The sequence below is a fragment of the Gavia stellata genome, chromosome 4 (genome assembly GCF_030936135.1).
Source record: "Gavia stellata isolate bGavSte3 chromosome 4, bGavSte3.hap2, whole genome shotgun sequence".
Lineage (NCBI taxonomy): Eukaryota > Metazoa > Chordata > Aves > Gaviiformes > Gaviidae > Gavia > Gavia stellata.
Genome location: NC_082597.1, coordinates 4072791 through 4100020, shown reverse-complemented (window position 1 = coordinate 4100020; position 27230 = coordinate 4072791). Strand labels below are relative to the sequence as shown.

Genomic DNA, 27230 nt, shown 5'->3' with positions numbered 1-27230 from the left:
AGGTTAAAAGCTGATCTCCAACAGCAACACAGCTGCTAACCCTACACAGAAGTCCAAAAGGGTGGTACTTACACAGGTTTTAGCTTCTTTCAGATACATGGTGGGCCAATTATTTTGCACCTGGACTTTACAGATGACCTGGAAAGACAGAAGAAAAGCAACCCTCAAATTGTTGACATAGGTTGGAAGGACAGTTGGTCATCGATACAACAGACTGCCCCAAGCCAGGAGACATCCCAACCAACGCTCTCATCCATTTTATGGAAACGAGACAGGCCGGGGAGCCCGTCACTCAACCCTTTACATGTGGAAATGGTTTTCACAGGTAACTGACATGGTTCTTGATGGGATGTTTGGTAACGCACTTCCCAAACCAGGCTTAGGATTTGCAGTACGGGGTAAAGCAGGAATTAGCTCAGGCAGTAGGAGGATCCATGCCAGTGGGCCATGATGCAGTCCTACCGTACAAAAGACAAGCATCTAGAAAAAGGATCCCCTTCCATCCTTCCTAGCACTTTAGTTATCCAGGCTTGTGTTTCGAGACCTCCTTATGCTCCCAAACCATTTTCTGCTAATATTATCCATGAATGGTTGATGATGAATTGTGATCTTTGCCCTCTTATCATGTCCAAGTCCACCCCAAGACAGTGTCTGCTCTCCATAATGCTTCCCTCTCTCTTCCCAGATTTCACTTCTTCCCTGTTCAGCACCCAGACCATAATCCCCTTCACCTCCATCCTCCATGTCTCTTCACTAGAAAGCTATGGGAGAAAGGGGTTTAATCTAGAATTATTTTGCTGCCTCGTGTTTCCCTAAGGCAGATCTCTCTGACACAGACATGCACAGCAAGAAGGGCTGCAGGCTTTACACGTACGTGGGATGCCAGCTAAATATTAATAGACACCATGATGAAGTGCCCACCTTCCCGTAGGCATCATTACCTCATTGTGGAAAGAAGTGTTAAGGTGCTGCTGGCCAGGACTGCTACTCGCCGTCTGGTCCCCCGGGGCTGGGGCTGATGGCTGCGCACTGGCAGGGCTCTGGTCAGCACTTGCAGGTTTGGTTGACACAGATCCGGCGTCATGGCTTTCCTGGTCTGGGTCCCCAATATACAGCAAAAAACAAGCAGACAGACACCGATACAGTATAGAGGGTACAGCTGACAAAGGTCCATTCGTGAGCAGCTGAAAATAAGTTTTCAGCTGTAGCCCTGCCTTGAAGCTCACTGTGTCAAAGCTTGGAGAGGTTTTGGGTTTCTTCTGTCTTTTTTTTTTTTTTTTAAATTAACTGTGATATGGAAAAACTATTATTGCAGATAGTATTTTCTGCTGCTGAAACTCATCAGACTGTTCCGGAGAGATGAACCCAAAGGCTATGATAGCTGTGTGTTGGTAGCTGGGTAATCACTTAAAAAAGGAGTATTGCTGGGTAAAAGGGACGGCCCTCATTTCGCTTTATCTGGGGTGTCATCCAGGGAGGTTTCTACAACAGAGGTAGACTATCATCTGAGCTGGCTACCCAGGATCTCCCAGGGAATGGAGTTCATTGTGCAATCCCACTGACAGCTGCAGCCGCCTCTGTCAGCACGGGATGAAACGCCGTAACCTCTGTTGACTGCATCTCCATCAGCTATGGAAGAAGCCCAGGGTGACATGCTTGGAAGTAGTGCCTGGTACTATGGGAGACAGCCGGGGGTGTCCTGCCTGCCTGCTACTCCCGAAGGGCACATGCCCCACGTCTACCAGCCCCATGCAGGTGTCTCAGATACCTGAGATCATCTCAGATGCCTTTGTTAAGGTCTGTAGCATCTTACAGTTTCTTGTGCAATGGGAGTAGTGCAAGGAGCATAGCAGCCTCCTGCCTCCCCAGATCCTTTTGGAGAAATGGATCTCCATCCCTGGGTTCCTAATTGATTCTTAAATGGTGACAAAGAGAATTAAAACGCCACATCCTGTTCACAGCCTGTTTGCTTTTGGGACTTCTGCCTCTTCCACAGAAAAGATGAGGGATATTTCTCTCCCAGACACATTCTGAAGGCTCCAGGCGAGAATTAATTTCAAAGCCATCTGTTTCTCTTGCATTCTCTCACCTATTTATTAAATGTAGAGGTTTTTTAAACCTCTTCATGCTCAACGCTTGAGGTCAAATTTGAATTAACATGATTACATTTATCATCCTTTAATGGAGAACAGTCCTGTGGAACAGGAGGGGAAAGAAAGATCCTTCATGAAAACACCCATTTCACCTCCTAATGCCTGCTAACATGCTCAAAACATGACTTGGATGAAGCCAGTGAAGATGGTCTTCCATTAAGACCTTGGCTCATTTAGTGATGCTGACAGCAAGGAGGAGATGGAAGGCTGAGGGGGAAGAACATGGCTTTTTGAGTGGCTTCTATATTGCAGGTAGCTGAAAATTGGGTCAAGAACAACCTTCTCCAGAGGAAGATAATGAAGGGCTTCAGTGTTATCACAGCTTTTATTCAGAGCCAGATGTGAGCTGAACCCACAATCCCACCCAAGTCTGGAAGGCTCCATGGAGCCCTTACAGTCCCACAGTGTGATTGCTTCCCCTTAAATGCTACTAGACAAAATGCCAAAGGGGACCCTAGACTGTGCCTCACCGGGACACTTGTGAACTAACATGGCTCTATAAAGCTCCAGAGGTCTAGAGAAAACATATTAATGGTGTTCAGCAAGATCCTAAATACCACATGGACACTCATGATGCTGCTTAGGCAGAAGCCAGCAGCCAACCCCCCCACAGCAATGATGAGTATCCTACCTAACTTAGACTCTTTAGATGGTGTAGACTCAGAGTTTAGCCACAAAATCTCCTTAGTCATCTAAAGCTTATTTTCTATACATGCCCAAACAGCCTTCACTAAGCTGTCAGCCGTTCTAGGGATCTTCTACAATCAGCATTCAGGGTGCCGTCAATCTGTTTCACCAACTCTGCAATGTCAGTCTCCATCTCCAAACTCAGCACTGCTGGCTTCCTTTTGCAGTCACTGAAGATCGAGTCATTGCAGTTGATGGTGCTTCAGGCACAGTTTGGTCCGTCCAAAAACCAATGTCTATGCTTTGCTGGTTGATTCATGCCTTGAATTTCTCTAACTGCATTGACTCGATCTCTACCAATGACAACAGGGACCTAAACACCCAGTTGTCATGGAGACAACTACGCTGGGAAGTCCTAAAATGAGACAAGGTGATGACAACCCATGATGACAGGAGGTGTTTAGGGTAGCCAAAGGAAAAGACCACAAAAGGGCCTCCCAACCCAAGAAATCAAGGTTCTTGTCTTCTGGTACCTGCTTCAGGAGTCGGCGTGGTGACTGCCTCTGAGACCTTGTTGGTGCTGCCAGGTGGTAAACACAGAGACGCTTTAGTAGTGGTTGGGGTCACGGTTCTATCAAAAGGGGTGACAGAAGTGCTGATGCTTCCAGGTCTGGTGGAAGAGGCCAATCCCTGGACTGGAGAACTGGGAGAAGAGTGAGGCTGCTTGGCAACAGATGTGGGAGTAGAGACACCATAGTTCTTGAGCCCAGGGGTAAAGCTGCTCGTTGGGACTCTGGTGCTCACAGCGGTGCTGGTCAACTGGTCTGAAGGCTGGCTTCCCTGAGCTTCCACGCTGGGAGGGGATGTGACAGCAGTCCCTGAACTTCCTGGGGTGGCTGGAGGGCTGCTCGTATGACTGGGGACAGGAGCTGCAGCAGTGGTAGCTGCCGAGCTTCGCAAGCTGGCTGGAGGGATGGTCGTCTGCTGGGCCGTGCCGGAGGTTGCAGCAGTGGTGGCTGTTGAGGCTGCGGAGCTGGTTGAAGAGCTGACCTGGTGGGGTGATGTCGTGGGGGCAGGTGACGGGTTTCCTGGGTTGTTTGTGGGGGTGCTCCTTTGAACTGGGGCAGTTGATGTCTCAGGTCTGGGTGGTGGGGTTCCCGGTTTTCTTGTAAGGGTGGTCCTTTGAGTATATATCACAGGGGTGGACCGTGGGTTTCCCAGCTTTCTTGTAGGGGTGGTCCCTTGAACTGTGGCCGATGACATCGCAAAGGTGGATGTTGGGTTTCCTGGATTGCTTTTAGGGGTGGTCCCTGGCATCTTGCTGGTGTCTGTAGTCGTGGTGATTTGCCCATTTTCTCCTGGGCTTGCAAGACTTGACTTTGTAACATCCTGAGAGCTGACACCTAGGGAAAAGTAAAAACGCCAAGATAAACTTTGAACTAAGGAAACTACCCTTGGTTTCCACCCAGAACAGGTATTTGTAGAAATAAATGCTGACCAGAAACCATGAATCATTCACTCAGGTCTTGTCTCATGCTCTCTAAACTTATAGCAAATGCCACGTTCTGGTATCACCGTATCAAGAAGAAAGCAGAGCAGAGGAGGAGGAGAAGTCAAACTCACAGGATTTCAAAGGGGTTGGAGGCTGAGCAGGAGGGCAAGACCTGCTGGTTCCCAGAAGGCAGGTCCCCCTCAGATGGGAGGTGCACCAGCTCCCATGCAGAGCGCTGCAAGTCATTCCCGAAATAAAGTACATCCAGCCCTTGTAAGGGAACGGCCAAAGGATGTGCCAAATGCTGTTTGTCCAACCCCCTTATGAGGGTCTCTCACATCCTTGAAGTAGTGAGGAGCCTCAGATAAATAAGGTGACACTTCCGACCATTCTGAAAGTTATCTTCTTTTTGCAAGCTCAAGCTTTGTTTCTTTAATTGCTCAAGTTTCAGCTTAGGTTTTTTTTCCCTCCCAAACTCAGATAATTACTATAAAAACATCATAAAATAGTCACTCTCACTTGAATGCACAGAGTCAAACCACTGAGGGTGGTGAGACACTGGAGCAGATTGCCCAGAGAAGTTGTGGATGCTCCAAACCTGGAATTGTTCAAGGCCAGGTTGGACAGGGCTTTGAGCAACCTGATCTAGTGGAAGGTGTCCCTACCCATGGGAGGGGGGTTGGAACTAGATTACCTTCAAAGGTCCTTTCCAATCCAAACCATTCTCTGATTCCATGAAAAATTGTACACACTGAAATTTCCAGTTGGGAGAACTGTGGAAATGATATTTATTCTACTTGGTCTGAAAGAATGGATCAACACTGGACAGAGTTTGCAAGTAAATACAAAAAGCATTTACTTGGAGCTGCATTGTTTTGATTTTAAGGATGTTCAGTTCAGCTGCCCATTGCAAATATTATCACCAATCTACAATCACATGCTTGTTTAGCTGATTATTTTACTATTCTGAAAAGCCTGAGAAAGTCACATACAAATATGTAAAGTCAGTGTTCACTTTCAAAGGAAAATCTTAAAAAAAAAAATCGAAGGATGCATTTAGGAAAAGGAGAAGTAAGCCAGGAAAACGAAGGGCTCTACCTACACGTACCACGCAAATCCTTAACGTCCCACCTGAAACATGAAATTCCCATGTGTTTTTCCATGGTCTTTGCATTGCATTTTTACATCACGTAGAATCTTTACTTTTATCATGGCTTATTTGTTTTTGAGGAACTCTCTGAAGTATTTCACTGAGAGTTAACATGACCCAAGTAGGAAAAAAGCTCGATCTCAAAGCAAAGAGGGTTGTCCATTGCTCAGTTATCTCACATTGTCATACATAAGGAGATCTGCAGTTGGTTTCCGAAGAATAAATTTTCAAATTATGAAGCTGTTTCTCAGTGAGGGATGCAGCTGAAGGACAACTTGCCTGACGAAAGATTGCAACATCCCACAATGCTAAAACGTTCTATATTCACTACTAGACTGGATATAAAAATTTGGGTCTGTTTTTCTGTTTGTAATCACTGCAGGAGCTCCATCAATTGCCACGGAGGTAATTTCCCCCCATTGCACATGGTAACCACCAGCTCTGGGCTCTTGCTCAAATTCACCCCAGGAAAGGTTCGACCAATTTTTCACCTTTCAGGAACCGTGGGCTGCACTGAGCCACTTCATCCGTGGATCTGTCTGGAGTCAAAACAACCACCTGATTCTGCAGGGGGGGCGGTTCTTCCATTTGATGACTGTGCAGAAAAGGGCTATTTTTTTGCCCCCTGAGGCATTTGTATATTATTTCCAACCCTCCAAAACAGGAGTCACACATCCAAGGTTTGATTTTTAGCCGTATCCTAATGCTGCTCTCTAGAGATCTACTTTCTTCCTCCGTGCTGGCATACTGGCAAAGTACTTTCTCTTACAGAGCCTGTTTATTAGCACTGGTTGTGCTTCAAATATCTGATGAAAGCTTGAGCTTCTGAGATTCATACCTCTGGGGAAACCTAACCCCACCACATCAGGACCCAGTGGTGTGGAGGTATGTTTGAGACAGGACCTGGGGAGTGGGATTTGGAATAGGGAGGCTGCAAGACCACATCTGCAGGAGAAGAGCTTTTGTGGAGACAAGTCGTATTTCCTATAGACCGACCACTGTCTGCAGGAGAAGAAGAGGTAAGCAAGCAAAACACAGGCATGGGCATCTAGCAGATGATACCTAGCTGCAAAAACTAGGAGGGACTTTTCATCCAGTTAGCCGCAAAATGGATTTATCCCATAAATAGGGCTGTAAAAATTTGACAGGGGTTTTGACAACAAGGGAGGTAAAAGAAAAAAAAGTTCCCCTAAAGGTAGAAACAATACAAAAGAGACATAAATAAAGAAAGGGTCGGAAGGAAGGTGGAGGAAATCCCCCACTGCTCTCTCTTCCTTTTCATGCCCCGGCCCCATCCCATAGGGGCAGGAAGCAAACATGCACCGAAAGAGAGGTAGCAAAGACAATTCAATTCAACTCGGTCCAAAAGAGAAAGGGGCAGGCCCTTGCTTTGGCTCTGGGCCAGCGCTGGTGGCCAGCTGGGACCCTGCAAGCCAAGAAACCAGCATCCCTGCCCCAGCGCTTCCCCGTCCCACCCCGAGGAGCTGCAGCTACATTTTTACCACTTTTAGAAAAAATTGGGGGGAAAAGCCCAAAGCGAGGGGTTGCTCTGCTGATGGAGAAAAGCTGGTGTGATCCTCCAGGCTTGCCCTGGCTGGGGTGGTAACACTGCCTCTTTCAAGGGACACAGGGTGACACAGACCAAAAAAGCAACTGGGAGAAGAACCAAGACTCAAGTTGATGCCCACAAAGCTTACTAGTATTTTATCTTTCCATATGTCTGCATCCACTCTTAGCGCTCCTTTGTTGCTAAAGTCAAGAGATGTTGAAAGATCAATTTATTCTTCCTCATTAAGCCAGGACCCGTGATTTAAGTGGGCTCAAAGCAACCTGAGGAGCCAGTACACTGCTGCTTGGAAGTGGTGAGCCACCATGCAGGGGGATGGATGGATGGATGCATTCAATGGGTGCTGACCATGTGGGCAGGTAGGACACTACCCATCCTGCTACATGGGCCTGGCCGAGGTCAGGCAATGCTAAGTGCCACAGAGGTAGAAATCACTCTCCTTTGGTGGGTAATGACCTGCATTCCTTTGGCAAGTGGCAACACAAATGATGTATGAGCCAGAAAACACGTCAACACACCACTCCCTGTCTAGGAACCTGCTCCTGCTGTATCCGGCTGGATGGGACCACTGGGAAGCCCTTTGCAAAAGATGTCCCATCCCAAACTTGATGTGAAGGTGACGTTTCTTTAATAACCTCCACCCCAGCTCAGCTGGGCTGCTACCAAATTTTCCTATTCTCCTTTTTCTTCTTCCACAGCTTTCTTGTCTCAAAGCAGACTATTTTGAAGAATTATCATTGCTGGCTGAAATGCAATGGCTGTGGTGAACAGCAGCCACGGAGATGGCCATGGGAAGAGGAAATCCAGGCAGCTTGCAAACTTGACACTCTTCAAGACAATGTGCACCACCGCGGGCCAGACCCACAACACGCCAGCGGAGAGCAGCCGCGGCTACGGCTGTGTGAGATCCTCCTTCCACAGGGGATCAGCACCCCTATCCATCCCCACACCTGTCCCACAGATTTTAGGCACCCATCTGTCAGTGAAATTTACCTTCTCTCTCCAGTTGCATTAAATTAAAGCGTTTTCTCACTGCTGTTGCACAAGGAGCCAGATACTGCTGCAGCCGTGGGGCTGCGCACCTTTCTGCAGTTTTATTGCTCTGGGCTTAATATTAGTTGTTTGTCCAGGGACTCTGTCTCACTGCAGCATTGGGAAAAAATGTATTTTATTTAGACGGGGGAAAACCAAATTGCATATTTTTGGTGTCTTGCAGGTTCACCACCCGCAGAAGACCTGGCTTATGCAAACTCGTTGCTCTCATGTTCAGAAGCCTAGCAAATACTTAATTCCAAAGCAGAAACAAATACAGAACAAACAGCAAGAGCACCGCAGGCTCAGGAGTCACCATTTTCCTTCCACATGTGCTATATCTCTTTCAAACCCCAGAGAACTATTTTTTTATCTCTTCCTCCCTAACTGACCACCCGTGCCAAATCTCGGTGGCGGACCCGGGGGTAATAACTGGTAATGAGCCCCTGTTTGCCTGGGCTGGTAGCCAATATTGCCTGACGACTGTCCTCAACAGAAGAAACAAAAAGGATCTGGTCAAAGGAGGAGAAAACCCTGTAACCACAGATTGGCGGTAATAACAGCCAGACAGGACAGGATTATGTTCGGTGCCCCTTAGCATGAAAATTACTCACAAAAGATACAGTACGTCCTTTTGCAGGAAACAGATGACCTTTTCACACCATGAGCCCCAGAGATAAAAGGATTTAACGCATGCTATGAGAGAGAAGGAGGATGGAGGAGAGGTCCTCTAAGCTATCACTCCCCTTACCAGGAGGAGATCCTTTCCAAAAGAAAGTTTACTTGAATTTCAGCCAGAGTCCCTCACCCTGTTTTCCAGAAGGCAGAAAAAACTACCTGCCCCCGACCTTCCTGTCTGCACTTTGGCAGGGCAAGTCCACTTCTTTGATTTCACTTTTTGGACCATCATCAATTCCTCATTTTAAGGAAAATGAGAGTAATATAGCAGCTACCGGTGATTTTGACAGCACTGGTTGCAGTGAGTCTAATGCTTTGGTCTGCACCTCTCTTCTCGCATGTATCACTCAGAAAACCCCAAACCCTTGCAATTCTGTGCTGGGTGCGGGGTAGACCCGCAGGAGGGAAGTGCAAGCCCTCCACGCACGCATCCATGTGCACGGCGGCCAAACAGGCCAGAGGAAATGAGTCCGCTGCAAAAATATGATTTAATTTCCGGATATGTGTATCCCATGACTCTGCCTGCGATACGGTGTCTCCACGATGGGGACAACCCCAGAGGGGAGAGAACTTTCCCTTATTGCTAGCTATCAAGATGGGCTTGTTTGGCCCCCAGTGAACAATATTTGGGAGGCTGGAAGTGCCACTGTCGGTCCCTGCTGCTGTGGGTGCTCCTGAACAGGGCTGGTGTGGGATTGCTCTGGTCAGGAGCTGCTGGGATGTGAAAAGCCACCCAAAATGTAAAAGGAAAGATGTGGTGTTTGTGCCAATGCAGCTCCTTGCAATATCAGCCGAGGGCCACAATTTTCAGCTGCTGTGCATCGCCACTAACTACGCCATGAAGGTTGTAACCTCATTGTAGTAGCTGAGTGGTAATTTGCAGGCTGGGGAAGATGCTCAGGGGAAGCAGCTTGTTTGGGAAGGCCACAGCCTTGAGCACAAAAAGAGAAGCAAACCAGCACAAAACACAAAGCGAAAGGACATGTCCCATCCCTCCTCCGTCAGCCCACCCAAAGCCGCCACCTCTCCGCACAGCTCCTCTGATTAATTCCCTTCCCAACAGCTTCCCGCTTCCTATTTTGGTAATGCCTCACCCCCCCGTCCACCCTGTTGAAACAGCTCAGATTGGCTGAAAATCTATTAATAGTGAGAAAAGGAAACCCAAAAGAATAACTTAGGAAATGGTGGGTGACACACCCCACGCCGGCGGGCTGAGCCCAGCTTGGAGCCTTACGCCAGCCGGCTCCTGCTCCTCCCAAGGTGGGATGAGAAAGCTAAGGAGCCCGAGCAACACAGGGAAGGGAAAGGGATGTGAGCCAGGCCTGAGGAAGTTCCTATTTGCCTTCCCTTTTTTGCAGCCTTTCCTGATTAAATAGGGGCAACGGGTTGAGTTTGTCAAAGGGAAAGTGGAGGCTGAGGCTCCAGGGGTGGCCTTTGCGAGGGGAAAGCACGTGCCAAAGCGAGTGAGGAGGCTCCTGGACTTTTCTTTGCATCGCAAGAGGCTCCTGGGCAAAAGAAGGGTTTTATCCACCCGCCGCAATGCAGCCGTGTCTGAGCTGGAGCAGAGACCAGTCACTGCAGCGGACAGGAAATTTGTCACCTCCCTTTAAAACTGTGAGAGCGATCAGATTGGCAGAATATCACAGAACGGCATTATTTATCCTGGAATTAGGCTGGGCTACCAAAGCAAATGGTTACCTCACAGGGTTTTTAAATTTTGCCTTTGTAGAAGCTCACTCTTTTCCATCTGCTTAGGGAAAGATGGACTCCAAAGAGCACCATCCTCCATAGCTACCTGCTGAGATTTCAGTGATGCTGAGATTACGAGGATGTTGTTAGCGTGCACACCAGCTTTCACCCTTGCAAAGAGGCAGTCTCCACATCAGAAGATACACTTTCAGACTGGCATCACGCAAGCCCTTTGCTGCCAATCTCACCATCAACATTATGAAATGGTTTCACCTAGGCCAAAGAACAACTTGGTATCCTGGGTGAGAAGATGGGGAAAGGTCCAACAGCCACTGCCAGGGCGTTTTCAGGCCGTAATCCATCAGTCCAATTATCCAGTGCAGGGATGTCTGTCCTCTCCAAAACCCTGCCAGAATAAAAACTTGCTGCAGAACAGTCTTGATAGAATTGCACTGCAAAATATTAAAGATGAGACATAATGGCTGGATCTAATTAGTGCTACAGTATCACTCAGGAAGGAAACGAGTATGTCTGGACTCTGATTTAAAGCCACCGGGCTTGTTTTTAGCAGGGAACCTCCTTTAGTCCTCTGTGAAAAGGCTCTATTGAAAAGACCCTTCAGATCTGTGCTGTTTATAGATCTTGCATGCAAGTGACAGTGAAATCAAGGCAATAATACTGACGAGTGTCCTCTTCTCTGCTGTCAAATGAAATGAACCTGCAGCCACAGCCTTTGTCCTGAAGGACTTACCCAATAAGCCCTTACCGGCTGGACATGGAGGGGAAAAAAGGATGTGCTTCAGGCCCTGAGGGGTTTTGCTCCATCTCCAGATGTAGAGGAGCACCCAGGGCTTCCTTCTGCATGGCTGCACTGCCAGCCTGGAGGTACGCCTCAGCTGGAGGTTTAGGGCATGTCCCTGCAGCACCTTAGCATCATCCTGACGACTCTTATCAGTCTGCAGGATTTTGCAGCCACTCATATACTTACAGTAGCCAAAAGCCGCTCTGCTTTAATTCAAACCTATTTTACCCAGTGGAAGTAACCCTGAAGCTCAAAGAGGAGGACTTGAACCAAACCTCATGCAAGCTTTGGCTGCTCTGTCCCTCCTGTTAGATCTGCCTCACTTTATTTTATTCACACGACAGCCTTTAAACCTACTTGGTTTTGACCAAGAAACCCATCTGCAGCCTGAGATGCCTTTCCTGCCAGGACTGCAACACATGTCCCCAAAATCCATGTTCTGATGAAGTGGCATTTTCTGTCGAGAAACCTGCTTCATTAACAAATTCCCCATCAGCTCTTTCTGCAAGTATTTGAGCTAGCTCAGCTTGTCTGCTGTTTCGTTTGGAACTATGACAAATGCTAAAAATAATCATCCCAAGGCATGTCTCCCCACTTGGACATACTCCTCTTCCCCTGCAGCCCTGACACGTCTCCTCCTCACTCCCTTGGTCCCTCTAAACACCACATTTGGGAGGCAGAAATGGGTTCATTTGCTGTACTAATTAATGACCAGACAGTGGATTTGAGGGAGCAGAAGTATCTCAGCACTCCTCACTCCCACCTTCTCAAAAACATTGTTGTTTCATTGTCTTCCATGCCATGCTTGGACCTTTCCTGATTTTCTTCTTGAAGACTGGTTATTGCCAGAAAATTGCGATCTTTCACCCAAATGAACCCAACTGTCCATCCCAGGCAGTGCTCCATCCCATGGCCAGCTCCAGCCAGAGGCGAGGGATGCCAGCGGTGGGAGGAAGCACCAGTCTAGCTTCTCTTATGGATAAACATAGGACATTCTATTTAGGATGGTGTCTCCATGACTCTTCCTATGGAAAGTCTGTAGCTATCTAAGAAGTGAAGGGAAAGATGAAAAAATAATCAAAAGGAGACAGGAAGACCAGTGTGGAAAACTAAAGGTCTGAAATTCTTCACACAAGGTTGTCAAGGAGGCAAACAAATACAGACACACATGCACACCTCTATCCATGCCACCCCCAGACATTTTTCATCACCGAGCCTTGGAAACATCCTCTTTCCACTGGGGGATGACGGGATTTGTAAGGGACCTGGCTCCAGCCCCGCACCTTTCCCAGGCTGCAAAACGAACCGGGGACTCTTTGCAGCCCCAACAGAAACGCCCCATCCTGCAGGAAACGGTAGCGGAGCTGCTGGAGCAGAAATGTGGGGAGCATGAGCCAAAAAAGCTGCACGTCCCAGCCCGATCAGACCCTCCAAAGCAGAGCATAGCCACGCTCCTGCCCTTCTCCTGCCTCCTTTACGCCGTTAGCGTGGAGTTATCCCGTGATGACCTTGCTGCTTTAAAGCAAGATTTGTGGCAGTACAGCCATATCAAGCGAGCATCAATCTCCCATCAGCTGAAAGACACGACGTCGGTACGTTTAGCATAGAGACCCCTCTATTTTGGCAAAAGTCACCCAGGGACTTTGGAAGAAACCCAAGGTTTACACTGAGTAATCGGCTACAAAAGTCGCTCTGCAGCAAGGTAAAGCCCAGCTACATCTGGCCCTAAACAGCGGCCGTGAATCAAACAAAACGACACTGAAAATCACAACAATGCCATGAGACCACATGACTTTGTTATACACAGAACATTTAGGGTTTTTCTGGTATGACTTCCACATTTTAAGTCTTTAAGATACTCTTTCAGGCTTTTGTCTGCTAATATGATTGCTAAAAAAGCCTGTTTTTTTAAAAAAAGTAAATAGATTAAAAGCCTAGATTTGTCTGAATTTGGAGAGGAATCTTAGGTCCACAGGAAGGACCAAGAGACTAAGACTGCCAGACTGGCAATGCCACCTTGACTCCATGAGGAGACCGCCTGGCTTCACCTCTCTCCAGTGAGGGCTGAAGGCTGGCCCATGAATTGACTTCACTAGTAAGGAGCTATGAAGCTGGCAGCAAGGTGGTGGGAAGGAGACCTTCAGAGAAGCCAACACTAAGAGCTGCTTGGTCAAAACCACCGGTTTGCTCTTGAGGGCTGAACTGTCGCATCGCAGCAGCCCCTCCTGGAGACCTGACCTCCTTTCTCCAGCCCAGAGTTGCTGCTTGGTTCATGGGGATGGCTGTGGGGGACAGATTTATTCATCAAGACAGAGCAGAAGTTCCTCCTCATGCTTTTCACCCCAAAAAGACGAATCATCCCTTGCTGGCTTTTCCTGGAGGACTACTCCAGACGTCTTGAGAAGGAGTGAGGACATAAGCCCTGGAGACAGGAATGATTTTTATTCAGCATGATGGCTTGTCTACACAGAGGTACTCAAGAAAATTAATCTAAAATTAAAAGAAGGTATGATTTCAGAGTGGATTAGTCAAAGTGCACACAACCCACCAGGTGGCCACTCTTGTTTGGTTTTAAATCAGCCCTCATTTAATTTAGCCAAAATGAAGTAGGTTAAATCAAATTAAAGTCTCCTTAGCTCTGAAAGCCAACAAGGGGGAGCTGATGCAGTTTAAGGAAGTTAATTCAGGAGAAATCTGGCGATGGTCCCCACACAAACAAGCCCCCAAATGACACATGGGGTACTGACACTGACCAAATATCAGGGATGGGGCACACCTGCCTCCCCAGCTGAGGTTGGCCTTTCCTGATTCCTGGACATGGAAAGCTCTGATTGATGTCAGTTTTGATGTCACATCAGCAGCTCTTGCTGTTTGCTCAGGTTTTGTCACGGAGGAAGGCAGGACAATAAGAAGACAGTGGGTGAACCACACCACAGGACTGGGGAGTGGGTGCATGGTGCAGCAGGCAGTGGGGTCCAGGATAGGCATGTGAGGACAGAGAGGCAAGGTGGGCTTGCCTATCCACAGCGATAAACAGCCTCGCTGTGTGGCACGGGGAGCCCAAATTCATTGCCTTGCCCTCCCCTCCAGCTGGCTGGTTTCATATTTGGGTTCACATTGAGCGGTGCGAGGAAGGAGTTGGCCGTGAGCTACTCATCCTGTCGGCTGAACCTCTGCCAGCTGGCCAGCACCGGGGAAGAGTTGTCACATCTAATGCCACTCACGTTAGGTGCCGTGCCTCGGCGATGTGTCTAGACACTATCCACGAGAGACGAGGGCCGCAAGGGCCTCACAAGGGGAAAAACGTGCAGATCTCCTGTGGGTAGGTTTTGCAGCCAAAAAATCCCCACTTTTTGTAAGAATCACACTAACTCTTGCAATGAAGAAGGGGAGTGGAGGAAATATGCCCCTTCTTGTGGTGGGGGCTCTTCCTAAAGGGAAAGAGTCAACCCCAAACCCAAATAGGGAGTATTGGCTTCTTTGGGATCTCACAGCCCAACAAAGCCAGGCCACAGAGGAGCAATTAAAGCTGGCATTAGCAGCAGGGATCTAATGCCCAAACTTGTGCCATCAAAACTGAGGATGCCAACCTTAGCTGGAGGCTGATACTTGCTGGAGGCCTGGCACGGAAGAGGTCCAAGCGCAGCCCTAAGGGGCAGAAAACAAGAGAAGAGACTCCAAACCTACAGGAATGAGGAGACCTCAGCCTTGTCACAGTCAGCTCCAGTGCAAGGAGAAATAAAATGGAGACGGGTGACTGGAAGGTCAGTTTGTGCTGGAACACAGCACTGCTGCGGCATAGCAAAGCGTTGTCCCCCGCTTCTTGCACCTCCCTTTCCTCCCCACCTCACTCGAAGATTTACAGCAGGAATCGCCCTCCTGCAACAGCCTCTGCGTGCTCCTGCCACCGAGGCTTCCCTGGGGAGGCTGCCAGCCCCCAGTGGGGCCATGCTCAGGGCAAGACTCGAGGATGCTTGCCCACCCCGAGGGCAGAAAGGGCCAGCGGAAAAGTGATGGCGAAGAGGCGATAAGATCCGAAGCCTCACCCTCCTTTGTGCACTCAGTGCCTTTGATGAGTCATGAGTCATCCCAAATTTACGCCCTCCAGCCAGCAACTTTATTTTTAACCTTTTCGGGATTGTGAGTTATGTTGCCTCGCCAGCCCATCCATGCATCGCCCACCACCGAGCCAGGACGGACCCAAAGATGATGAGCTGAACATGTCTTGGACTTGATGATCCTTATGGGTCCCTTCCAACTTGAGATATTCTATGATTCTATGATCTTTGGTCCATTGAGACTCAAAGGTGCTGTGACGAGAAGTGGCTAAAGACACAAGTGATGCCAAGTGATGTAGGAGCCACCTCCAAGAGGTACTGGTGGACCTCCTCAAGCATCCCAGCCTCTCTAAGTAAAAATCTGGGTGATTCCTAGTTAAATGCCCACTCCCCAGTGCCATCTGCTTTGCTGCTCATTCGGGTTCCTCCGCAGGCACGTCTGGGACACCTGCAAACCTTCACCGACATAAAATCTGCCACCGCATGCCCCTCACCCCGTGTTTTTGCAGAAGACCCAAGCTGAGTGGCAGGATCCATCCCTCTGCCGCGATCAGCCCCCCATGACCTTGGCTAGCAGGGGTTACCGAGCCAGCAGCCCAGAGATTTCCTGTTAATGCCGCAAGGAGGGCTCCACATTTCCTTGGGATCCTTTGTGTGTCAGTGCTATTTCGGGTCCCATCTTTTTTTCTTCGGCTCCCCACCCACACCTCCCTCAGGGTGGGGTCTTCCTGGATAATTCAGAGCTCTATATATACACACGCATATACGTATGCACCTACATATATTTATATAGCTGTGCATGAGAGTTGAGCCTTTGGGCATTGACTGGACACGGCGGACTTGGCAGGAGGCTCAGGGCTATTCTTTAGGTGGGGAGAGCCTAGGAAGGGAAGGACACAGCTAACCCTCCCTCCTATTCAAAACTATTTAAAGACTGTCTGGCACAGAGTTTCGTTCCCACCAAATGGCTCCAGTGACGATCTGGCTTTACAGGCTGTGTAATCTGATCAACTTCTATTGTTGGCAAATTCATAATTGCCTCATTATTTAACTTTCCTGAAACAGTCGATTTTACAGAAAAAGACTATCCATTTTTGCTCTTTTTTTTGTTTTATTTTGTTTTTCAAGAGCACTGGGACTCAGTTTCCATTTGAAGAACTTCTGTTCTTCAACAGCTCCTGCTCTTCCTCTCCTTAATATAATACATATGATCACAAGAACCACTGATGAAAGATGCAAACAGTGAGAGATGACCTTTTCCAGTGCTGTCCTAGCGCAGGATTCTCCAGCACAGCATATTTATTACCCAATGGCCTCTTATGTGTAGCCGTGAGCAGCACTAGTAGAGAAGCCTTAACCGTTTCCCCCCAGAGAGGAAGGATGCTCTTGTAAGGACTATGCGCCGGCTCACATCCTTGCTCAGCCACAATCCTCAGAAGCAACACTGGTTACATTGCTTAACCTCTCCCTGCCTCAGTTTCCCCTGTCTCTACATGTAAGAGTGGATAGATTTCGGATAGAGGAGCTGTCTTTATTTATGGGCCGGTCCAGCACCTTGCTAACTGGGGCCCCAACCTTGGTTAGGTGCCAGAGCAATACAAATAATTACTAAGAGTAATCCCCATGAGAGCCTATTACATTATGGTTCGACTTCCTCCCAAACAATTGCTCCTCTTCCTTGCTTTGTATGTTCTTCAAAAGAAGCGGCTGCCGTGCTTTAGGGCTGGGACACCAGCCGCGGTAAACATACACCCAACGTTCCTGCTCAGCTGGGCCTGGGCAGCAAAAAGAAGATAAATCTGATTTAAGACCATCACATTGTAGGCAGGAAAAAAATTGAGGGTTTAATGGAAATGGCAACCTAGCAGCACTAAACAGCGTTTATCCTGAGAAGTCCCTTAAGGCACGTTTATTCACTATTTACAGGATGATCTTATTCAGAATGGCGATAAGAGCAAGTAATGTTGAGAGCAGAAGTGCCCACTGGTCTTGGGGCTCGAAACATCTTAATTCAGAGGACAGTGAAGGTCCCAACACTGCAGGAGCACTCAGTTGAGGGAAGCAGAGATTTACTGTGAACACATAGCTTGCCACTGCTTGGACATTTCCCTGCTTTCTGCCTCCGCTGCAGGCATCCTGCCTGCACCACCCAAAAGGTGCATAAAGGGAAAGATGACCCATAAATGGGAAGACAAATGCCCCTGGTCCACAGCCAGTCCTGGGCTGAAGTTGGCCTATCCACTGGCTGTGTGGGCCAAGCAAATTGTCCTTGTAGGGTATACAGGGTATAGGAGCATCCCAGTGCCATAGGTTTAGGTGCAGTATCACACTTCCATGGGAAGTGGGAACCCAGAATATTGAGTGTCCAATGAAAGGTGGGATGGTAATGCAGAGAGGCCATCCCAAAGTGGTTTGAGCTGGATCACGTTGGAGCAGAGTGGGCTTTGGGTGGGCTCTCTTGAGGTCCTTGGATCCTCATTCAAGCAGTTAGCTTGCTCTGAAACATACGGTGGCACACCTCCAAGATGTTTTTTTCCATTGCTAGGACCAGGAATTTAGGCCTGTGCAGCAAGTAGCAAGGTGGAGAAGGAAGAATGGTCTCGGTTATTAGTTGGCCAACTGGCCTGACTTAATGCTGACGAAGAACTATGCGCATTTTGGTCACCTCTTCCAAGATGAAGCCTGCAACGGCTTTAATTAGTCAATTAAATGTGGCTTTGTCATAGGAGATGAGACGCAACGGGGACCAGCCAGCTGGGTTCTTGGCTGCTGAATGACATTGTCTTTCCAGCCCAGTGACCTCATTATTATGACTCAATAGGGGAACAATGTTGTCCACCCAGCAGCCCAGCAAGGAGTGAGATTCCTGCGTGGTTACAGCCGAGCAGAAGAGCATGGGAAGTTGTGGGATGTCGCTGGGTCGGGGATGCAGCGCTTTACACTCAGTGCAAGCAGGCTGCGGTAGGTTTTAATGGCATGGTTGCATGCTGCGAAATTCCAGCAAAAAATATAATAATATATAATACAAATATAGCATGCAATGGTAATCATATTCAGCTCCCCAAAAACTCAGCATCTCTTTCCCTGGACAGGTAGGTCCAGGTGGTGGGTTTGAGCATGAAGAGACTCACTGGTGAAGGAGGACAATGCTAAATGGTATCTAATGGAAAGGAAAGCTTGCAGCACTTACATCCCGGGTGATCTGGATGGAAAAAACCCCTATCCATGTCACCTTTTGAGCTCCGGGCTTCACTGACATCTCCCTGCCACCGAAACCCTTCTCTGCAGGGCAGTGTCTGGCGGTCGTGCCGCAGGGAGGCCATGGCAGGGCAAGGGAAGGGAGCAAAGGAAGCAGGAAGGAAGAAGGAGCTGCATCCCCTCCCTGCTGTTAATCATCCTCCTCTTTCTCCTAAAAGAGGCCGGCATGTCTGCAAACCCCATGCTGGGCTCTCACCTTGGAAGGGACCCAGAGAAGTGACCAGCAGCTCTGGGTGCAGGAGGGGGACGCGGGGCTGGGCTTCATGATAATATACAAATTACTCTGCTCTCCGGACGGCAGAGACTGGATCCTGCTTTTGGCTCAGCAGTGGAACTCTGACACATCAGCTTGGACATTTCCTTTAGATAACTGAGCTGGAGCGGCGGAGGGGTTGGAGGCGGGAGAGGGCAGGGACTGCAGGTCAGGTCCATGTTGGGACCTGCAGAAAGCCATCAGCAGAGCAGAGTGAGGGACAAGGCACTGAACTGGGATTCAGTGGGTGCTGCTGGTTGTAATCCTGGAACTGGGGAGTAGGTGTGGGGAGGGCGAGGGAGAGTAAATGCAGCCCCACTTTGGGGACGTGGTACACTGGTGAAGGCTGCAGCTACATAACAGCCCTGTCAAGTTTGCAAGTGATCGCTGCCAAATCAAAGCACGGCTTTGCAGCAAAAGCTACCCTATTTACGAGATACAAGAAAACCAGCATCCCTGACTATAGAAAAGCAGAAGAAACAACTGAAACCCCCCCCAACAGACTTCAAATCCACATTCAGAGAAGCACAATCAGATGTGCAAAAGGACCCTCCTGTTACCCTGAACCCCATCTCATCCAGATGTCTCTGGAAATTATTATCTGAGCAAAATGCTCCTTGACTCCCATCAGGGCAGCTCTCAGAAATCAAGCCGTGAGCCTGCTGACCATGGAAGCAAGAAAGAGCTGAGGCATCAAAAGCAAACCGTGACTTTTAGCAATGCTTATTGATAACTCTTGGTAATTGATTGTTGTATTATTGCTTTAAATAATTCATAACTAGCAAGCCTATCTACTCCAGACACTGCTCTCTGGTGCAGGCATGCTCCTGGCCCCTGTTAGCTGAGGTTGCTCAGCTGATGAGCATCTCTGTCTGTCCATCAGCAGTTCCTTACAGCATCCAGACCTCTCTATGTGGGCCACAGTGTCACGGATGAGAGGCTGAAATGCTCGAATGATGCAAAACAACAGAGCCGGGTCTTTTGCCCAGCAAGCTTCCGCACAGCACAACGGCCACATAAATAGGGCACGCATGCTGGAAGCCAGGCATTGCATTTTGAGACTATGGCAGCAGATGGCCAAGTCCTTTGCTGCTGCAGGATTTGAACCAGCTCTTCCAAACGGGAGCAGAACTGTGTTGGAAAAAAAGCAGGAAGTGGAGCAAATCCCCATCTTGCAAACAACCCAGATACACGGAGGGCTGAATGCACCTGCAATGGAGATGAGTTACAGCACCAGGACGTTTGGCACCGCACTGCTGCAAGCACACACAGACTCTCACCCCTGGGAAAGCTGGCTCAAATCCTCATCCAACCAGATCCAAAGGCTGCTATTTATGGCTACGAAACAAATGCATTATTCCTAATCTATATTATCAAGGAGAGGGCTTCTCCTTTCCCCACTCTTGGTAGTTTCATGGCAACAGCCACGGATTGAACAGGGCTGGGACAATTTGTAACCCTTTGACTTCGGGAAGTTCTGCGAGGTCCAGGTGGCAAGTTGCTCTAACAAGCCATTCCCTGCCTTTTGAGGGGAGAAATATGGGGAATCTGCCCACAGGCATCTCGCACACATCCGTCCATCTCCGCAAAGACCAGTCTTGTTGCTTTAAACAGGAGCTGAGAGATCTGAGGGTCTTTCTCTGCCTCTATAAAATAAATTCCTGTGGCAGGAATACCTTTACCTACTTTAAAGGCAGGTGGTGAGCATCTGCTTTTGTCAGGTTTGGGCAGAGGCAAAATCTTATTACCCCTTGCTCTGCCCTGTCCCTCGACGGGATGCGTGCCTCTGCTCAGACCAAGCCGAAATCCTTGCAGAAACAGCTCATGAGCTGCACTTTTCTTACTCTTCCCTTCCCCAAGCTCCCCACTGAGATGAGTGTCAGCCTTTGGGATGGGAGTAAATAAATAGATAAACTGCAATCCTAAAAGCAGTCTCCAAAATCCAGCGTCAAAGCCAATTTGTCTGCAGAGGTTTCCTAGCCCCGGTCCCACTCGCCCATCTGCATTATCGGCCCCTTTCTTCCAGCACCTTGGGGTACCAATTCTCCCAGCCAAGACGGAGACAAACCCCTGCCTCAAAACTGCTTCTGAGCTGGATTATAAGGAAACCCTCCCTAAAAGGCCAGCTGGGCTGTGTTCACCGTCTCGGGGCAGTCCCCAGTGCCTGCTCCTGGGGAAAGCAGCTTACATCCCTGATTTGCTGCTGCCCCCCACCCCCGGGCGAGCCCCTTCCTAATCAGATTGGAGTGGTCCTGCCAGACACGCAAAACACTCTCACGGAAGACAAAGCGGAGAGCTGCAACCCTCATCTCTCAGCTCAAACACAAATACAGCCCTGAAATAGCCGGCATTCCTTTGGCATGGCTGTCCCCCAAGTATTTCTCATCAAATCCCCAAGGCACACGCGTCTTCTTCTTTTGGTGGTTTCCTGACATTTTTTTTTCCAGGGCAGCTTTTTGCAGGTTTTTATCAGGACTATTAACGGGATTTTTCTGCATGAGAGTATAGCTGAGATACAGAGAGTCGTACGCAGCGGGACCTCAGCAACCACCACGTCAGACTGTGGCTTTGGGTCTTGTCCAAAAGGCACCAGCTCTCTGCGGTCCCCCCCCACTTTCCCACCGGTAAGCACCGTGCTGGGGTTCCGCACCCATCCTGATGCCATCTCCAGTTGTTCACACAGTCTTCTGCAATGATGGGAGCTACTGCAGTGGCTGGGGAGTGCGTGCAGAGGGTCCTGCAGGAACAGGAGCTGCTGACGGGGCCGAGTCACTTTTCTTCCATCAGAGATGCTGATGTGATGCTGTAATCTCCGTTTCTAATGTGATCAGGGGAAGGAGAGCCCTGCTTCCTTGGGGGCTGGCTGTGCTACCAAAAACCCTTTAAAACCGCTAAAACTTTACCTGGCGCAGCTGTCAACTACCTATGGCCGGGCTTCATAGGTGGGAGCACAAAAGAGATGGAATTTTTTAAAAAAAACCCAACAACCCAGCTCTTTTCTTTATCAACCCATCAGTTTGGACTTCTGCATTCCCCTCCCTAGCCCTTTGTAAAGGGTATTCATAAAGGACTGTACAAAGTACATGTCGACTTTGAGGTCTCCTACTTCTCTTTCTGCCAACTCAACCTTACGTGCCCACTTTTCACCACCCCCTTCCCACCAGTCCGCTCTTCTTCTTGTTGTGCCACTTCCTTCACCAAAAAAAGAGCTTTTTTTTCCCAACTCGACTGCCCTAAATCATCCCCCACGATCCCAAATCATGGTTGTATTGGCCATCCTTGCTCTCATTAGGAGTTGTTTAACACCATCCTATCTGCTATCAACCTTCTCCTTGTTGGACAACCTCACAGAAAAAGGGGGTTTGGGTGAGATGGTAAATTATAGGCCAGACTTTGAGAACCGTTCCTCAAGGCAGAGCTTCTCTTGGACATGGCCATCCTGGGATATTGCTCCCCACAACAGCCTGAGAGGGACTTGGCCTGATGAAACACAGAGTGAGGGCTGCAGGATCTGGCCCAGGGTCTGAATAATGTTAGTGCATCCTCCATCTTCAGCTGGGCCTAACTGCAGCGTATGAGACAACTTTATCAGCCTCAACTGACGTGTTGTAACAGAAGCAGATGTGTCCTCACCATGGAGGTGATACCCCAATAGCTGTAACATCTACGTGCAGAGCAGTGATGGCAGGAGTGGCAATTGCAACCATCTTGATGGCAATGATTGCTCTCAGCAGCTTCCTGCCTAATTAAGATGCCCCCATTTCTTCATGGGGAGGCCCCATGAAGGGCCTCCTATAGTGAGGAGCAAAAGACACGGCCCAAGGATGTGTCAGTTGTCAAGACTTCTTTTCCCTTCTTTTTTCCCCTTCTTTTTTCCCCGTGTTTGATGCCTTAAACAGCAATGTTTTATTTGCCAAACCTGTTGGAGACAATGCTCTCACGTAGGATCAGCAAAGAGATGCAGCTAAATAGGCGTGATGAGGGGCTCCAGGCTCCACCAGGCTTTGCAGAATTGTCTATTAATAGTGTTTCACTTTGGAAAGAAGAGGAGAAATTGAGTTTATGACTACCATCCTTCCAAGCCCCCCATGACAGGCATGCAGTGTGGATGGATGAAGGTCCACCAGCATCTGCTAGGCTACATCGTTTTCCTGGACACAAGAAGAATTGCTCCAAGTTGGCCTTGTCCCATTAGGAAAGGGTGCGTGCACTGCCATGGGCCACAATCCACCAAGGCCAAATCTCCTAATTTGTGAAAGGCCAAATTTTACCATCTAGCACCAAAGGGAAGATTAAATATATTGCAGCAGGTCTAAACCCAGCCAGGACACCCACTTGGGGAACTTGGATTTTCCAACACTAAATGGGACTGGATTTGGATGTGAGATGAAAACTGGGCAGCCAGTTAAAGGAAGCCTCATTAGTTCTTGCTTTGCTTTCCTTTAATTGCTGTCTGCCCACACTATGGGCAGATATCTGGGGTATCCAGACACTAAGCGTGGGGTTATTCTGCCCTCAGTTAGACGGTCAAAAGTTACGCATATAAACCTCGGCTAGCCATTTAAATTCCCTCTGCAGATCAAGGAGACACATTCAGCTGCTCCATTAATAGTTAATTCTAAGCTGCAAAAACAACTGGAAAATGGCAGCTGAAAAATAAAATTGCTTCCTCTCCCGTTTTAAACAGTAAAAGTGAGTTTTAAGAGAACGACTCCTGTTTATTCAAAACTCTCGAGGGAAGCAAAACAATTCATTTCAGTCACTAACTCCATCAAAGATTGACACTCGAGATTTACTCAATGAATTGCTTAGCATGAAACTCAAAAGTATGTTGAAAAGTTTCTGCGCTAGGTATCCAGGCCCTTGGTTACTCGGTGTATCTTAAAGGAATTTTAAATGCTGTTTTGCATCTGTCAGTTTAATAGAAATTTCCTCTACAAGTAAAGAGTGATTGCCACCAATAAGCCCGAAACTAGTATTACTCATCGTTACTTAGGAAGACTTAAAAGATGCATAAATTAGAAATCAAAACAGAGCGGTGGCAGGCTATATAAGTGCTTAAACAAATACGTTCATAGCGTGTCCGCCTGGTTAGAAAACACAGTTGAAAGGCAAGAGTGGGCTATAAATCTCCAAGTTTTACAACAAGCAACCGAGGAGAATCAGCCCTGTTTAAGGGATATAGCTATGAATTGTAAATGAAAACCATGATTAAAATCAAATCATTCAAATTAAGACTTTCTTCTTCCGTATTTTAAATCGTGATTAAAATTCATAATTTAAGCCACATCAATTTAAATCAAAGCACCCTGCCATAAGATGAGGTTTTGAACCCTTTGTGAGGCTTTAATGAGAAAAAAAGGATGTTCTCCTGTTGAATGCAGTTAATGGGGATTTATTGGTACCGTTCATGGGTAGAAACTATCTTAGAGGCCTTCAAAATTGCATAGACTGAGAGTCTTGAGGGGTGTTTCTTTAACTGTCTGAGAAAATCTTAAGGAAACAAAATAATTTTCTATACTAGGGTGTTGTATAAGCTCAAAACTTAGTTTTCCACAATATTACACATGACCGTTCAGGACAGGAAAATTTATCACTTGTGCCAAAGAGGTCAGCATCTCTCATCATTGCTTTTTTGGCATGGGAACTACCCCGAGGCTCGGGCGAGTGTGGAGGTGATGGTGGGCTGAGATTAACTCCTGCACGCTTGAAAAATGGGGCCAAGGGTGTGATTGATTTTCATTTGCCGGCTTCACAGCTGATATGATGCCGTGTCCCATTTTGCTTTTGTTTTGCCCCGGTTGTCTCTGGGCTGGATCAGGCTTTGCCGGGAGCCCCATGGCAATTGCTGGTTCATGCCATTTGCAGCACACTCATCGCTGCCGCTCAGCTTTTCACTGCCACAGGTGATGTTGGTGCATTTATGGCATTGCTTTCATCCGCCATAAATTCATGCGCCCTTTGAAAGAGGCAGCGGAGAGCACAATGCACTTCATAGCATTGTGTCAAGCCAGATCAGGGGACTGATTCGTCTGAAAACTAAAGCAATATTAGAAGAAAAAAATAAAAAAGGGAAAATAAAACAAGAGGGGGGTCATTTCATGCATTTACTGAGTGTTGCCACTTTCTCCACCTTGCCAGGAGAAACCCATGGGAATAAGGTTTTATTTGTTTATTTGTTATTTTTATTTGTTTAGGCTCCAAAACCAAATCAGGTCACCAGCAGCTAGACAGTGGGAGGAAGGCTGAAAAAATGCATGAATGAGAATGCTGGTTTTGGAGTCGTGCAATCGCAACCTGGTTTGAGGATGCTCTTTATTAGCTGGCCTAGTACCGGGTAGAAAACTTGCTTCGCTTACCTGTGCTTTAAACATTTCTTCTATTGCTTAATAAATCAGAAATGTCCAAGAAGGACTACTTTAATTGCTTATTTAGTATATAGATATTCATATATATACTCTATATATATGTCCAGGACCTCAGTTACTTAATGTTATTCCAGTATAACCACTGCTAACTGGATCCGTGCTGGGTAGCACAGTGCATTGCTTTAACTACTCTGCTTTTTCTCATAGTCAAGGCATACAGTATCTTGATAAGCAGCGTAGAATAGTCACCCTGAGAGCTATCCATTTTCGGCAGGCTGCAGCAGTATCATTTAAACTTTTCCATTTTTTTTCCCCATTTGTGTATGTGGTGGAATGCCTTATCTCACCCTCCTGCCTTTAGACTCTGGGGAGGAGAAAAAAAATGTGGCCTTTGCTATTAGGTTTCAAAGAAGGACTTTCTCAAACACAGTTTCTCTAAACCCTTCTGCAGAGTCTTTCAAGTCCCCTTTGTCAAAGTTAGAAATCTAGCATTTTCTCTTTGCCTGTATCTAGCAGAAGCCACGTAGAATAAATGCCTGACAAGGTTGTTTCCTCATTTCTCTACAATGTACCTTTAAGTACTGCAGCTTAATAACTCTAAGACAATTTCTACCTCCTCCTCCAGCTAATTTTACTAAAATCAATTAAGGCTGAGAGAGAAAATTTCAGCCTTTGCCATTAATAACTAAGGCCTTATTCTTCCACTGCAAAATGACCTTCCTCCTCCCTTTCACCAGTCTCATGAGCCATGTGGCGTAAGACCAAAGCCTCTGCACACAGAGCTTTTAAGACAGAGAAAAAGCCTCTGGATTAATCCAATTTTTATTAAGGATGCTGAGAATATGAGCCAGACCTCAAAGCAACATCTAAAATGGGACTAACTCAGAAATTAAAAATTACCTGTTTCATTTTGGAGGGGGTTTTAACGCAGATCCCATCTGCCTATTTCTAAGGCATCTGTCCCGCACGTGGCTGCAAACACAGACTTGGTTTTTAAACCCAAAGACTGTGTTCTTCTCATCCGCCTTTCCATTTTGCAGTCTTTAGGGTGTACTCCTGACTCACCACCAAGAAGTTCTTCCAAATCCTGAAACCCACATTTTTTTACATTTTTAAGCAAATACAGATACTGTTGTGCAACATAAGGGTTTCCAGGGGCAGATCCTTGATGTAACATCAGACCCTGTTGGGGAGCACGTATGGACACAAGCATCTCTAGTGGCCAAATCATCCCAAGACACATCTGAATTGCCTCCAGAAGATGCCCCTCTCTCTCTCCACTTACAGCAGCTAGATTCAAAGGCAACTCAGCTCCAACCTTAAACACCTTGGTTAAGTATCTGAACCTACACGGCATTACCTTGGGTCTTTCAGTGGGAGGAAAAAGCAACTTGCCCACAACTGCAGAAGAGCTGGCAACACCAGGAGTCCCAGTTTTCCCTTCCTCCGCAAGGCAGCTCATCCCAGCTTGCCCAAACCGGGGCCCATTCCCTTTCCGCTGCCGCCCAGCCCCAGCACTACACCGAGACGCGGGACCTTGGACATTACGCACAAGTTGAGCCATGCTGAAAGCCAAATCTCAACCTGGCATGTTGCCTTCCCGCAGCCAGTTTATTGTGGATGCACATCTAAAAGCAGGTGCTTCAGCAGCGCTGAACTCCCGTCGCCCAAAATAAAGGCTCATTCTCCTTCGTTACCTCTTCTGCTCTATGCTGGGCATCAAGGTGTTACACTCAGTTAATTTTAATAAGTCGTTTGCATTCTCCCTGACTCCTTGCAATACTTTGTCACCAAACTGTCACCGGCGTCTGCGGAGTGCTCCTGGCCGGCGGCCAAGCAAGCCATGAGACGGATGTTATTTACGGGACAGAAAAGGTGCCTGCAACACGCAGAGAAGCGTGAGCTGCAAATATGCAAACATTTGCAAAGCAGCCACATTTAGTGATGAGAAAAACTTCAGTGAGGAGACTTGGGACCCAATAAGCAGATGATCAATGGAGGATATTGGTGCCTTTGGGGTTTGGAGAAACTTCACTCCATCTCTTGAAGGAGAGAGGGGTTTTTTCTCTTTAGGGTTGGTAGGGCACCCAGGCATTTGCCGGT

At 47.9% G+C, this 27230-nt stretch overlaps 1 protein-coding gene across 1 annotated transcript in view; it reads right to left on the bottom strand.

Moving 5' to 3' along the window:
* The window catches only part of PODXL (podocalyxin like), a 46616-nt gene that overhangs the window by 13455 nt on the left and 5931 nt on the right, over window positions 1-27230 (bottom strand). Inside the window, exons 2-4 of the mRNA XM_059816941.1 lie at window positions 3314-4183; window positions 942-1096; window positions 73-138 (exon numbers count right to left, since the gene is read on the bottom strand). Of these exons, the coding sequence (XP_059672924.1) occupies window positions 73-138; window positions 942-1096; window positions 3314-4183 (1091 nt within the window). The remainder of the gene's footprint in view (window positions 1-72; window positions 139-941; window positions 1097-3313; window positions 4184-27230) is intronic.